General features: G+C 51.6%; 1 protein-coding gene across 2 annotated transcripts in view; it reads left to right on the top strand.

Annotated features, from left to right (window-relative positions):
• The first annotated feature begins 488 nt into the window (after positions 1–488).
• Positions 489–15,865, top strand: part of LOC144488808 (secretory carrier-associated membrane protein 3-like) — a 34,162-nt gene continuing 18,785 nt past the window's right edge. Inside the window, exons 1-6 of one of the 2 annotated variants that reach the window (XM_078206908.1) lie at positions 489–573; positions 7,041–7,175; positions 11,338–11,455; positions 13,060–13,188; positions 13,315–13,474; positions 14,499–14,600. In XM_078206908.1, coding sequence (XP_078063034.1) covers positions 514–573; positions 7,041–7,175; positions 11,338–11,455; positions 13,060–13,188; positions 13,315–13,474; positions 14,499–14,600 — 704 coding nt within the window. In that variant the 5' untranslated portion in view covers positions 489–513. Of the gene's footprint in view, positions 574–5,378; positions 5,501–7,040; positions 7,176–11,337; positions 11,456–13,059; positions 13,189–13,314; positions 13,475–14,498; positions 14,601–15,865 lie in introns of those variants that run through there. The other variant, XM_078206909.1, reaches the window with a different exon arrangement.

Genomic DNA, 15,865 nt, shown 5'->3' with positions numbered 1-15,865 from the left:
TACATTCCTGGACCCCTGGGTACAGCACAGTCTGGGAATGTAACCATTACATTCCTGTACCCCTGGGTACAGCACAGTCTGGGAATGTAACCATTACATTGCTGTATCCCTGGGTACAGCACGGTCTGGGAATGTAACCATTACATTGCTGTACCCCTGGGTACAGCACAGTCTGGGAATGTAACCATTCCATTGCTGTATCCCTGGGTACAGCACGGTCTGGGAATGTAACCATTACATTCCTGGACACCTGGGTGCAGCACAGTCTGGGAATGTAACCATTACATTCCTGGACCCCTGGGTACAGCACAGTCTGGGAATGTAACCATTACATTGCTGGACCCCTGGGTACAGCACAGTCTGGGAATGTAACCATTACATTGCTGGACCCCTGGGTACAGCACAGTCTGGGAACATGGGGAGTTGATATCGTATTGCAGTTTTGTTGGCTGTCTCTCACTCTGTTAACTGATTGCTGTTTGCTTACAGGATCCAGCAGTGCTCGAACACAGCATGGAGCATCAGCAGCCTGCCATGAACCAGCTTTATAACCCTTTCGAGGGAGGCAGAGGGGTAAGTGCGGCAGGACTGACTGCTATTATCTCACCAGATAGTCCTTGTGGTGCCACATTCCATGAGAAAGGAAGTTGGCAGATATTCCTCAGAGAGTGACATTCCAAACTGGGAGCAAAGCTTGCACCAAACCCCTCGATTAGATTCCAGTCTGGAACTCACTCCCGGGTATCTGTTATTCTATATATAAACCACCATGAACCCTTCGATTAGATTCCAGTCTGTAACTCACTCCCGGGTATCTGTTATTCTATATATAAACCACCATGAACCCTTCGATTAGATTCCAGTCTGTAACTCACTCCCAGGTATCTGTTATTCTATATATAAACCACCCCGAACCCATCGATTAGATTCCAGTCTGTAACTCACTCCCGGGTATCTGTTATTCTATATATAAACCACACTGAACCCCTCGATTAGATTCCAGTCTGTAACTCACACCCGGGTATCTGTTATTCTATATATAAACCACCATGAACCCTTCGATTTGATTCCAGTCTGTAACTCACTCCCGGGTATCTGTTATTCTATATATAAACCACACCGAACCCCTCGATTAGATTCCAGTCTGTAACTCACTCCCGGGTATCTGTTATTCTATATATAAACCACCATGAACCCTTCGATTTGATTCCAGTCTGTAACTCACTCCCGGGTATCTGTTATTCTATATATAAACCACCATGAACCCTTCGATTAGATTCCAGTCTGTAACTCACTCCCGGGTATCTGTTATTCTATATATAAACCACCATGAACCCTTCGATTAGATTCCAGTCTGTAACTCACTCCCAGGTATCTGTTATTCTATATATAAACCACCCCGAACCCATCGATTAGATTCCAGTCTGTAACTCACTCCCGGGTATCTGTTATTCTATATATAAACCACACTGAACCCCTCGATTAGATTCCAGTCTGTAACTCACACCCGGGTATCTGTTATTCTATATATAAACCACACTGAACCCCTCGATTAGATTCCAGTCTGTAACTCACTCCCGGGTATCTGTTATTCTATATATAAACCACCTCGAACCCCTCGATTAGATTCCAGTCTGTAACTCACTCCCGGGTATCTGTTATTCTATATATAAACCACCCTGAACCCCTCGATTTGATTCCAGTCTGTAACTCACTCCCGGGTATCTGTTATTCTGTATATAAACCACCCTGAACCCCTTGATTAGATTCCAGTCTGTAACCCACTCCCGGGTATCTGTTATTCTATATATAAACCACCCCAAACCCCTCGATTAGATTCCAGTCTGTAACTCACTCCCGGGTATCTGTTATTCTGTATATAAACCACCCTGAACCCCTTGATTAGATTCCAGTCTGTAACCCACTCCCGGGTATCTGTTATTCTATATATAAACCACCCCGAACCCCTCGATTAGATTCCAGTCTATAACTCACTCCCGGGTATCTGTTATTCTATATATAAACCACCCCGAACCCCTCGATTAGATTCCAGTCTGTAACTCACTCCCGGGTATCTGTTATTCTATATATAAATCGCCCCGAACCCCTCGATGAGATTCCAGTCTGTAACTCACTCCCGGGTATCTGTTATTCTGTATATAAACCATCCTGAACCCCTCGATTAGATTCCAGTCTGTAACTCACTCCCGGGTATCTGTTATTCTGTATATAAACCATCCTGAACCCCTCGATTAGATTCCAGTCTGTAACTCACTCCCGGGTATCTGTTATTCTATATATAAACCAACCCGAACCCCTCGATTAGATTCCAGTCTGTAACTCACTCCCGGGTATCTGTTATTCTGTATATAAACCATCCTGAACCCCTCGATTAGATTCCAGTCTGTAACTCACTCTCGGGTATCTGTTCTATATATAAACCACCCCGAACCCCTCGATTAGATTCCAGTCTGTAACTCACTCCCGGGTATCTGTTATTCTATATATAAACCACCCCGAACCCCTCGATTAGATTCCAGTCTGTAACTCACTCCCGGGTATCTGTTATTCTGTATATAAACCATCCTGAACCCCTCGATTAGATTCCAGTCTGTAACTCACTCCCGGGTATCTGTTATTCTATATATAAACCACCCTGAACCCCTCGATTAGATTCCAGTCTGTAACTCACTCCCGGGTATCTGTTATTCTATATATAAACCACCCCGAACCCCTCGATTAGATTCCAGTCTGTAACTCACTCCCGGGTATCTGTTATTCTATCTATAAACCACCCCGAACACCTCGATTAGATTCCAGTCTGTAACTCACTCCCTGGTATCTGTTATTCTATATATAAACCACCCCGAACCCCTCGATTAAATTCCAGTCTGTAACTCACTCCAGGGAGTCTGTTATTCTGTATATAAACCACCCCGAACCCCTCGAGTAGATTCCAGTCTGTAACTCACTCCAGGGAGTCTGTTATTCTATATATAAACCACCCCGAACCCCTCGATTAGATTCCAGTCTGTAACTCACTCCCGGGTATCTGTTATTCTATCTATAAACCACCCCGAACACCTCGATTAGATTCCAGTCTGTAACTCACTCCCTGGTATCTGTTATTCTATATATAAACCACCCCGAACCCCTCGATTAAATTCCAGTCTGTAACTCACTCCAGGGAGTCTGTTATTCTGTATATAAACCACCCCGAACCCCTCTATTAGATTCCAGTCTGTAACTCACTCCCGGGTATCTGTTATTCTGTATATAAACCATCCTGAACCCCTCGATTAGATTCCAGTCTGTAACTCACTCCCGGGTATCTGTTATTCTATATATAAACCAACCCGAACCCCTCGATTAGATTCCAGTCTGTAACTCACTCCCGGGTATCTGTTATTCTGTATATAAACCATCCTGAACCCCTCGATTAGATTCCAGTCTGTAACTCACTCTCGGGTATCTGTTCTATATATAAACCACCCCGAACCCCTCGATTAGATTCCAGTCTGTAACTCACTCCCGGGTATCTGTTATTCTATATATAAACCACCCCGAACCCCTCGATTAGATTCCAGTCTGTAACTCACTCCCGGGTATCTGTTATTCTGTATATAAACCATCCTGAACCCCTCGATTAGATTCCAGTCTGTAACTCACTCCCGGGTATCTGTTATTCTATATATAAACCACCCTGAACCCCTCGATTAGATTCCAGTCTGTAACTCACTCCCGGGTATCTGTTATTCTATATATAAACCACCCCGAACCCCTCGATTAGATTCCAGTCTGTAACTCACTCCCGGGTATCTGTTATTCTATCTATAAACCACCCCGAACACCTCGATTAGATTCCAGTCTGTAACTCACTCCCTGGTATCTGTTATTCTATATATAAACCACCCCGAACCCCTCGATTAAATTCCAGTCTGTAACTCACTCCAGGGAGTCTGTTATTCTGTATATAAACCACCCCGAACCCCTCGAGTAGATTCCAGTCTGTAACTCACTCCCGGGCATCTGTTATTCTGTATATTGTACACAAACACCTCCATTAGATTTCGGTCTAAATTGGATATTGTGGTGATTAAAATGAAAGGTACCGTTGAGATTTTTGGATGTTTGGGAGTGGTTGGAGTTGGGAGAGACGGTGAGGTTGCCGTCTTCCTGGGTTGTGTGGGGAGCAGAGAGTGCTGACTGATGCAGAGTGAGTGTGCAGTCACTGGTGGGGTGACGGTGAGGTCCCTGCCCTGGGTTGTGAGGGGAGCTGAGTGCTGGCTGATGCAGAGTGAGTGTGCAGTCACTGGCGGGGTGACAGTGAGGTCTCCTGGGTTGTGTGGGGAGCTGAGTGCTGACTGATGCAGAGTGAGTGTGCAGTCACTGGTGGGGTGACGGTGAGGTCTCCTGGGTTGTGTGGGGAGCTGAGTGCTGACTGATGCAGAGTGAGTGTGCAGTCACTGGTGGGGTGACGGTGAGGTCTCCTGGGTTGTGTGGGGAGCTGAGTGCTGACTGATGCAGAGTGAGTGTGCAGTCACTGGTGGGGTGACGGTGAGGTCCCTGCCCTGGGTTGTGAGGGGAGCTGAGTGCTGGCTGAATGCAGGCACTGGCAGGAGCCAGAGCCCCTCTTGAATTTGAAGGAATGAGGGACTGTGTGTCCATACCATCCAGCTTCCACAGGCACTGCCCCCCACCCCCTACCCCCTCTCCCCCTCTGTTGTAACCGAGCTCAGACCTGGAAGGAGGCTGTTTAGCCAGGAGGGTCATTGCAGCTAAGAGTCCCTTCTCACTGAGTCCGAGCAGCCATCACTGGAACAGGCTTCACAAAGAGGGGGCTGCCTGGAGGAGAATGGAAAGCAGCGGGGTGCTTTTGTTCATTTGTTTATGGGCGTCGGTGGCTGGGCCAGAATTTATTACCCAACCCCGAGAGCAACCCCATTGCTGTGGCTCTGGAGTCACATGTAGGCCAGACCAGGAAAGGACGGCAGATTTCCTTCCCTAAAGGACATCAGTGAACCGGGGTGGGTTTGTCTGACTGTTAACTCCAGATTTTTACTGGATTCAGATTTCACCCTCTGCCGCGGTGGGATTCGAACCCGGCCCCCCAGAGCATTACCCTGGATTACTAGCCCAGTGACAGTGCCACTGCATCCAGGGTACATGTGATAAGAACCCGGGTGACTGAGTGTGGAGCTAACAGTTCATTCAGCATGCAGAGGGCTTGGGAGAGTGCTCACATCAGTCTGGCTGCAGGAAGTTAGTAGCAGCAGATAGCTTGCAGTGCTTTCCCCTCGTCCTGCCTGCCTGTGTGTATGCTAATGTGCACACAGACTCTGGGTGTGGTGGCTGTTGTGTGCTGCTGTTCTCCCTCATTTCCATGTGGTTAAAGGCAGTGTGTAGGTCTGTGTAGCCTGATCCAATTGACACTCAGCTGCTTACGTGGGGTTACAGCACTAAGCTAAAAGCCCACCGAATCTGGATCTCAATCTTCCAGGTGAGTGATCATTGGGACTGGCCCTAAAAAGCCCTCAGTGTTTCCTTCCATGCCTTCACCTCTCGGGATTTGAGAACATAACAATCTAGGCTGACACTCCCAGCACAGTACACAGGGAGTGGTGCTCTGTTGGAGGATCAATACAGAGGGAGTGGTGCTCTGTCAGAGGGTCAGACCTTCAGTTAAGTTTGGGCCCGTGTGTCTCGCTGCCCTCTGAGGCGGCCACTATTGGGAACAGAGCTAAGGGTGGAGGGGCTGATGGAAGATAGAGAGATATAGACCGAATTGGGTACTGAATGGGTTGTGCTTGTGTCTGTACATGTGTATGTGTGGGCACAGTGGGTTGGCACTGCTGCCTCACAGCATCAAGGACCCGGGTTCGATTCCCGGCTTGGGTCACTGTCTGTGTGGAGTCTGCACGTTCTCCCCATGTCTGCGTGGGTTTCCTCCGGGTGCTCCGGTTTCCTCCCACAGTCCAAAGATGTGCAGGTTAGGTGGATTGGCCATGCTAAATTGCCACTTCGTATCAGGGGGATTAGCAGGGTGAACGTGGGGTTAGGGGGATAGGGCCTGGGTGGGATTGTGGTCGGTGCAGACTCGATGGGCCAAATGGACACTAAGGGGCAACTTAGCACGGTCAATCCACCTAGCCTGCACATCTTTGGCCGTGCTAAATTGCCCCTTAGTGTCCAATCAAGGAACCTGAGTGAAACTGGAATAAATTGATCCAATGGGCCTTGATATCAGAGGCCATCACTCTCACCTCCACTCTGGAATTCAGCTCTTTTGTCCATGTTTGAACCAAGGCTGTAATGAGGTCAGGAGCTGAGTGACCCTGGCGGAAGCCAAACTGGGCGTCACTGAGCAGGTTATTGCTGAGCAGGTGCTGCTTGATAGCACTGTCGATGACCCCTTCCATCACTTTACTGATGATGGAGAATATTCTGATGGCAGTAATTGGTCGGGTTGGATTTATCCTGTTTCTTGTGAAAGGGATATATCTGGGCAATTCTCCACATTAGTGAGTAATGCTGATGCAGCTGTACTGGAAGAGCTTGGCTTGGAGTGCGGCAAGTTGCTGGAATCTTCTCAGGGCCCATATCCTTTGCAGTATTCTTCAGCAGTTTCTTGATATCACGTGGAGTGAATCGAATTGGTTGGAGACTGGCATCTGTGATGCTGGGGACCACTGGAGGAGGCCGAGATGGATCATCCACTCAGCACTTCTGGCTGAAGCTTGCTGTGAATGCTTCAGCCTTATCCTTTGCACTGATGCGCTGGGGTCCTCCATCATGGAGGACGGGGATATTTGTGGGGCCTTCTCCACCAGTGAATTGTTTAATTGTCCATCACCATTCACGGCTGGATGTGGGGGAGGGTAGTGCATCTGACTGGGTGCGTGTGTGTGCGCTTGATGCCTGTGTGTCCCCCTGACGCCTGTGTGTCCGTGTGTGTGTGTCCCTGACTCCCGTGCGTGTACGTTGAAGGGTATTGGATGAGATGATGTGAATACTGATGGGTTTTACGTTCTGTTTTCCAGCCGCCGCCTCCGTACCAGACTGCACCCATCATGACGACTCCACTGCCTCCCTCCCAGCCTCCGGAGCGACCTCCTGCGCCTCCCGTCTGCCAAAACCCAAGGAGTCCAAATGAACAGCGAACGTACGGAACCCAGGTCTGTGCCTGTCACTGAACCGCCCCTCCCTCTGCCCGGGGAATCCCTGGGGAAGCCCCTTCCCCACCTGGGGAAGCCCCTCCCCCTGCCCAGATTGGCCCCTGTTCCTGGGAAGCCCCTCCCTCCTACCCGGGGGGGGGGCCCCCACTTCCATCCCGGCACGCTCAGTGCTGGGTGAAAGCAGTAGGGTGAGCAGGGTATGGTTTGGAAATTTGCCCTCTCTCTGCTCCCTACCAATGCCCTTGGGCAAGTCTATTCCAATCAGCCATGATTGGCACCATAGCAATGACCAATCCTGCTCTCTCACTGCCTTGCCAGCATAACACTTGGCCAATTAGTTCAGGAGTGTGTTAATATTTAACCTCTACAGTCCACTACACTCAGAGGTCTGGGGGTGTGAGCGGAGCTGCCATCCTCTCTGTCTGCCACCGTACCGTATACACTGCCCACTCTGGCAGGAGGGCAGTAAAATTTCCCAGCCCCAGGATTTATTACAAGCTTAATTTTGATTTGATTTATTATTGTCACACGTGTTAACATACAGTGAAGTGTTGTTTCTTGCGCACTATGCAGACAAAGCATGCCATTCATAGAGAAGGAAAGGAGAGGGTGCAGAATGTAGTGTTACAGTCATAGCTAGGGTGTAGAGAAAGATCAACTTGATGCAAGGTCGGTCCATTCAAAAGTCTGACAGCAGCAGGGAAGAAGCTGTTCTTGAGTCGGTTGGTACACGACCTCAGACTTTTGTATCTTTTTCCCGAAGGAAGAAGGTGGAAGAGAGAATGTCCGGGGTGCGTGGGGTCCTTAATTATGCCGGCTGCTTTTCCCGAGGCAGCGGGAAGTGTAGACAGAGTCAATGGATGGGAGGCTGGTTTGCGAGATGTATTGGGCTACATTCACATCCTTCTGTAGTTCCTTGCGGTCTTGGGCAGAGCAGGAGCCCATACCAAGCTGTGATACAACCAGAAAGAATGCTTTCGATGGTGCATCTGTAAAAGTTGGTGAGAGTCGTAGCTGACATGCCAAATTTCCTTGGCCTTCTGAGAAAGTAGAGGCGTTGGTGGGGCTTTCTTAACTATAGTGTTGGCATGGGGGGGACCAGGACAGGTTGTTGTTGATCTGGACACCTATAAACCTGAAGCTCTCGACCCTTTCTACTTCGTCCCCATTGATGTAGACAGGGGTATGTTCTCCTTTACGCTTCCTGAAGTCGATGACGATCTCCTTTTTGTTGACATTGAGGGAGAGATTATTGTTCCTAGAGAGATTATTGTTAATTCTAACATCAGTGGTCAGGAAATTATTGGAAAAAATTCTGAGGGACGGAATTAATTTCCACTTGGAGAGGAAAGGATTAATCAAGAGCAGTCAGCATGGTTTTGTCAGAGGGAGATCATGTGGTTGGATTTTTTTGAGGTGGTGTGTAGATGACGGCAGTGCAGTTGATGTGGTCTCCATGGACTTCAGTAAGACAAGGTCCCACATGGGAGGCTGATGAAGAAGATAAGAGCCCATTGGATCCAGGGCAATCTGGCAAATTAGATCCAAAATGAGCTTTGTGGCAGAGGGTGATGGTGGAAGGTTGTTTTTGTGTCTGGAAGCCTGTGTGCAGTGGTGTTCCACTGGGTGCTGTCTCCCTTGCTGCTTGTAGTGTACATTGGTGATCTAGATGTGAATGTGGGGGTTACGATCAGTAAGTTCGCAGATAACACAAAAATTGATGGTGTGGTAAATAGCGAGGAGGGAAGCCTTAGATTACAGGACGATGTAGGCGGGCTGGTCAGAACAGCGGCAAATGGAATTTAGCCCTGAAAAGTGTGAGGTCATCCATTTTGGGAGAACTAGCAAGACTAGGGATTACACAATGAATGGTCGGATCCTCGGAAGTGCAGAGGAACCTTGGGTACGTGTCCAAAGATCCCCTGAGGGCAGCAAGACAGGTAGGTAAGGTGGTGAAGAAGGCGTATGGGATACTTGCCTTTATTAACCGAGGCAGTGACTATAGGAGCAGTGAGGTGATGATGGAGCTGTATAAAACACTGGTTAGGCCACAGCTAGAGCACTGTGTGCAGTTCTGGTCACCTCACTGTCGGAAGGATGTGATCCCACTGGAGAAGGTGCAGAGGAGATTCACCAGGATGCTGCCTGGGATGGAGCGTTTCAGCTATGAAGAGAGGCTGGTTGGGCTGGGGGTTTTTTCCTTAGAGCAAAGAAGGCTGAGGGGGACCTGATCAAGCTGTACAGAACTAAGAGGTAGCTATGAGGTGGAGATGCTGGCATTGGACTGGGATGGGCACAGTAAGAAGTCTCTCAACACCAGGTTAAAGTCCAACAGGTTTATTTGGAGCGCTGCCCCTTCATCAGGTGAGTGAGTCGCCTGATGAAGGAGCAGCGCTCTGAAAGCTCGTGATTTCACATAAACCTGTTGGACTTTAACCTGGTGTCGTGAGGCTTCTTACAGAATTATGAAGGACATAGATATGGAAGGCAGGAAGGAACTTTTCCCCTTAGCAGAGGGGTCAGTAACCAGGGGGCACAGATATAAGGTAAGGAGTGGGAGATTTAGAGGGGATTTGAGGAAAAGCCTTTCCGTCCAGGGGATGGTGGGAATCTGGAACTTACTGCCTGAAAGGGTGATGGAGGCTGGAACACTCACTACATTTAGGAAGCATTTAGATGAGCGCTCCACGCCACAGTGTACATGGCAATGGAGCGAGTGCTGGAAAATGGGTTTTGAGTAGATTGGTGTTTGATGGCCGGCGCAGACACGGTGTTTCTGTGCCACTGGACTCCACGACTGGCCAGTGCTGAGGGAGCTCTGGTCGATCATAGAGTCACAGACATTTACAACACAGCAGGAGGCCATTCAGCCCATCGTACCCACACTGGTCGACAAAGATCTGACTGGGCTAATCCCATTATGCAGCGCTTGGCCCATAGCCCTGGAAGTTACGGCAGCGCAAGTGAATATCATCTGCAACGTTGGGCGAGTTTCTGACTCGACCACGCTGTCGGACGGTGAATTCCAGACTCCCAGCACCTTTTGGGTGAAGAGGTTTCTCCTTAACTCCCCTCGGAGATGTAAGGTAGAGGTTAGAAGACTATGCGCCTTGGTTAGTGACCTCTTTACTAATGGAAAGCAAGTGTCTTCCAATCTGAGAGACTCTGAGGCTGCAAATACAGCTCGAGATTTCCTCCACACTACCCGCCCACTCCCCCTCAGCTGTTGTCAAGGTTTGAGATTGCCTGTCTAAAGTCCTCTGCCATCTTTTAACAGTAAGAAGTCTCACAACACCAGGTTAAAGTCCAACAGGTTTATTTGGCAGCACGAGCTTTTGGAGCGCCGCTCCTTCATCAGGAGAGTGGGAGTTGTGTTCACAAACTGGGCATAGACAGACACAAACTCAATTTACAAGATAATGATTGGAATGCGAGTCTTTACAGGTAATCAAGTCTTAACGGTACAGACAATGTGAGTGGAGAGAGGGTTAAGCACAGGTTAAAGAGATGTTTATTGTCTCCAGCCGGGACAGTTGGTGAGATTTTGCAAGCCCAGGCAAGTCGTGGGGTTACAGATAGTGTGACATGAACCCAAGATCACGGTTGAGGCCGTCCTTGTGTGTGCGGAACTTGGCTATCAGTTTCTGCTCAGCGATTCTGCGTTGTTGTGAAGGCTGCCTTGGCCCCCACGACTTGCCTGGGCTTGCAAAATCTCACCAACTGTCCCGGCTGGAGACAATACACGTCTCTTTAACCTGTGCTTAACTCTCTCTCCACTCACATTGTCTGTACCTTTAAGACTTGATTACCTGTAAAGACTCACATTCCACCCATTATTTTGTAAATTGAGTTTGTGTCTGTCTATGCCCAGTTTGTGAACACAACTCACTCACCTGATGAAGGAGCGGCGCTCCGAAAGCTCGTGCTACCGAATAAACCTGTTGGACTTTAACCTGGTGTTGTGAGACTTCTTACTGTGCCCACCCCAGTCCAACGCCGGCATCTCCGTATCTTTTAACAGGCCCCATTCACACCGATCTCCAGCTGTCCTCCTCCAGTCCGACTGGGCTTCGGTTTGTATAGTGCTGTTTCTGAAATGCTTTGGGCCAGGTCACAATGCAAAATGAGTGTGTCCGCTGAGGGTTTGAATTGAATTTTACAGAAACCAGCAACAATTCTCACGGCCGATCTGTTGAGGCAGCAGGAAGAGCTGGAAAAGAAAGCGGCTGAGTTAGATCGGAAGGAGAGGGAGTTACAGAACGCTGCCGTCTCCTCCAGCAGTGAGTGCCCTGTCATTGTTACCATGGCGAAACATCAGCAAGCAATTTAACTCGCGAGCCTTCCCAAAACATTGGCACCAATTATGGTCTGTGCACAGCCACCTGCATTTGTGAGCGACAATGTGCTACTGCCCCCAAAATCACACTCACTGATAAAGAGTCAGTGCTGAGGGAGCGCCGCACTGTGGGAGGGTCAGTGCTGAGGGAGCGCCGCACTGTGGGAGGGTCGGTGCTGAGGGAGCGCCGCACTGTGGGAGGGTCAGTGCTGAGGGAGCGCCGCACTGTGGGAGGGTCGGTGCTGAGGGAGCGCCGCACTGTGGGAGGGTCAGTGCTGAGGGAGCGCCGCACTGTGGGAGGGTCAGTGCTGAGGGAGCGCCGCACTGTGCGTGGGTCAGTGCTGAGGGAGCGCCGCACTGTGGGAGGGTCAGTGCTGAGGGAGCGCCGCACTGTGGGAGGGTCAGTGCTGAGGGAGCGCCGCACTGTGGGAGGGTCAGTGCTGAGGGAGCGCCGCACTGTGGGAGGGTCAGTGCTGAGGGAGCGCCGCACTGTGGGAGGGTCAGTGCTGAGGGAGCGCCGCACTGTGGGAGGGTCAGTGCTGAGGGAGCGCCGCACTGTGGGAGGGTCAGTGCTGAGGGAGCGCCGCACTGTGGGAGGGTCAGTGCTGAGGGAGCGCCGCACTGTGGGAGGGTCGGTGCTGAGGGAGCGCCGCACTGTGGGAGGGTCAGTGCTGAGGGAGCGCCGCACTGTGGGAGGGTCAGTGCTGAGGGAGCGCCGCACTGTGGGAGGGTCAGTGCTGAGGGAGCGCCGCACTGTGGGGAGGGTCAGTGCTGAGGGAGCGCCGCACTGTCAGAGGGTCAGTGCTGAGGGAGCGCCGCACTGTGGGAGGGTCAGTGCTGAGGGAGCGCCGCACTGTGGGAGGGTCAGTGCTGCGGGAGCGCCGCACTGTGGGAGAGTCAGTGCTGAGGGAGCGCCGCACTGTGGGAGGGTCGGTGCTGAGGGAGCGCCGCACTGTGGGAGGGTCGGTGCTGAGGGAGCGCGCACTGTGGGAGGGTCGGTGCTGAGGGAGCGCCGCACTGTGTGACGGTCAGTGCCGAGGGAACGCCGCACTGTGGGAGGGTCAGTGTTGAGGGAGCGCCGCACTGTGGGAGGGTCGGTGCTGAGGGAGCACTGCACTGTCAGAGGGTCAGTGCTGAGGGAGCGCCGCACTGTGGGAGTGTCAGTGCTGAGGGAGCACTGCACTGTCAGAGGGTCAGTGCTGAGGGAGCGCTGCACTGAGAGGGTCAGTACTGCACTGAAGGAGAGCTTTACTCTGTATCTAACCCTGTGCTGTACCTGTCCTGGGAGTGTTTGATGGGGGGACAGTGTAGAGGGAGCTTTACTCTGTATCTAACCCCGTGCTGTACCTGTCCTGGGAGTGTTTGATGGGGACAGTGTAGAGGGAGCTTTACTCTCTATCTAACTCTATGTTGTACCTGTCCTGTGTGGGACCGGATAGGTTAGATGACGGGTGAATCTGTTAACGGTAACCAGCACTGATTTAAGTAGAAAGGTTGGAACTAGTTTATCAGTTGCTGTGTTTAAAGTGAATGATGTCTTGATTGCAGCCATAGTGAATAACTGGCCGCCGCTGCCCTCCTTCTGCCCAGTGAAACCCTGCTTCTATCAGGACATCAAGTCGGACATTCCCCAGGACTTTCAGAAGACGGTAACGGTGATGTACTACCTGTGGATGTGTGAGTATTGCAAAGCCCAGCCCTGCCAGTGCCACTGATCCATGCTGTGTCCTCGTGCCCTGCTCGGACAGGAGACCAGGCCCGCCTGTCCCTGCAGTGTTTAACTACTCTTCTGCTTTTCCACAGTGAGCTCTGTTGTTCTGTTCCTCAACCTCCTGGGAAGCCTGGCCTGGTTCACGGTTAATGTCGAGGCCGGAACACACTTTGGCCTTTCCATCCTGTGGTTACTCATGTTCACCCCCTGCTCCTTCGTCTGTTGGTACAGGCCGCTATATAAGGCATTCAGGTAAGTCCCACCCTCTACACCGTCCCCCGTCACTCCAGTCTTTCCACAGATCACTAGTACTGGGACGGGGCCCCCCCCCTGTAAATACTGACCCACTCCCAGAGACCCCCTGTAACTACCATCCCACTCCCGGGGACCCCCCCTGTAAACACTGACCCACTCCTGGGACCCCCCCCTGTAAATACTGACCCACTCCCGGGGACCCCCCCTGTAAATACTGACCCACTCCCGGGGACCCCCCCTGTAAACACTGACCCACTCCCGGGGGCCCCCTGTAAATACTGACCCACTCCCAGAGACCCCTGTAACTACCATCCCACTCCCGGGGGCCCCCCTGTAAATACTGACCCACTCCCAGAGACCCCCTGTAACTACCATCCCACTCCCGGGGGCCCCCCTGTAAATACTGTCCCACTCCCGGGGACCCCCCCTGTAAATACTGTCCCACTCCCGGGGACCCCCCCTGTAAATACTGTCCCACTCCCGGGGACCCCCCCTGTAAATACTGTCCCACTCCCGGGGACCCCCCCTGTAAATACTGACCCACTCCCGGGGACCCCCCCTGTAAACACTGACCCACTCCTGGGACCCCCCTGTAAATACTGACCCACTCCCGGGGACCCCCCCTTTAAATACTGACCCACTCCCGGGGAACCCCCTGTAAACACTGACCCACTCCCGGGGACCCCCCCCCCCCCCCCGGTAAATACTGACCCACTCCCGGGGACCCCCCCCCTGACCCACTCCCGGGGACCCCCCCCCTGTAAATACTGACCCACTCCCGGGGACCCCCCCTGTAAACACTGACCCACTCCCGGGGACCCCCCCCTGTAAATACTGACCCACTCCCGGGGACCCCCCTGTAAATACTGACCGACTCCCGGGGACCCCCCTGTAAATACTGACCCACTCCCGGGGACCCCCCCCCTGTAAATACTGTCCCACTCCTGGTGAGCCATCGCGCTCGAGGCTGTAGTGTTGTATTTTGTCTATTTTAATTTCTTTCTCCTTTTCCTCCGTTCAGAGCGGATAGTTCGTTCAATTTCTTCTCGTTCTTCTTCATTTTCTTTGTCCAAGACATTGTGTTTGTCTTGGAAACAGTGGGCATTCCCGGCTGGGGATTCTGGTGAGTAGTCGTGAACTATCCTCTGCTTTCAACGCACGTAGCTATGACCTCCCATCAAAAGGACCTCTCTGGGGTCCGGGCTCAACTTCAGTCACCATCCATCCACTGAAGGCTGAGGGCAACCCTGTTCTGGCTGATGGGTCACTGATAATCAGGAGCAGGAACCCTGGCTGGTTTCCCCTCTCTCTCTCTAACCCAGGGATCACTGGACAGTGATCAGGAGCAGGAACCCTGGCTGATTTCCCCTCTCTCTCTCTAACCCAGGGGTCACTGGACAGTGATCAGGAGCAGGAACCCTGCCTGATTTCCCCTCTCTCTCTAACCCAGGGATCACTGGACAGTGATCAGGGGCAGGAACCCTGGCTGATTTCCCCTCTCTCTCTAACCCAGGGATCACTGGACAGTGATCAGGAGCAGGAACCCTGGCTGATTTCCCCTCTCTCTCTCTAACCCAGGGATCACTGGACAGAGATCAGGAGCAGGAACCCTGGCTGATTTCCCCTCTCTCTCTCTAACCCAGGATCACTGGACAGTGATCAGGAGCAGGAACCCTGGCTGATTTCCCCTCTCTCTCTCTAACCCAGGGATCACTGGACAGTGATCAGGAGCAGGAACCCTGGCTGATTTCCCCTCTCTCTCTCTCTAACCCAGGGATCACTGGACAGTGATCAGGAGCCAGAACCCTGGCTGATTTCCCCTCTCTCTCTCTAACCCAGGGATCACTGGACAGTGATCAGGAGCAGGAACCCTGGCTGATTTCCCCTCTCTGTAACCCAGGGATCACTGGACAGTGATCAGGAGCAGGAACCCTGGCTGGTTTCCCCTCTCTGTCTAACCCAGGGATCACTGGACAGTGATCAGGAGCAGGAACCCTGGCTGATTTCCCCTCTCTCTAACCCAGGGGATCACTGGACAGTGATCAGGAGCCGGAACCCTGGCTGATTTCCCCTCTCTCTCTCTAACCCAGGGATCACTGGACAGTGATCAGGAGCAGGAACCCTGGCTGATTTCCCCTCTCTGTAACCCAGGGATCACTGGACAGTGATCAGGAGCAGGAACCCTGGCTGATTTCCCCTCTCTGTCTAACCCAGGGGACAAGAGTTAATGCTTCAGTTAGTTGCTTTTTAACAAACTGAGGCTGATATTCTTTCGTTTTGAGTTGAGGCCAATGTCTGAGCTTGCTGGGCACAGGATGGAAATGGCAGTGAATTTGAATAGTTACACACTGTGGGTTACGATGTATAGAGTGCTCCCACTCTGATAGC

The sequence above is a fragment of the Mustelus asterias genome, unplaced genomic scaffold (genome assembly GCF_964213995.1).
Source record: "Mustelus asterias unplaced genomic scaffold, sMusAst1.hap1.1 HAP1_SCAFFOLD_1875, whole genome shotgun sequence".
In the NCBI taxonomy this organism is placed as follows: Eukaryota; Metazoa; Chordata; class Chondrichthyes; order Carcharhiniformes; family Triakidae; genus Mustelus; species Mustelus asterias.
This window is presented reverse-complemented; position numbering and strand designations above follow the sequence as displayed.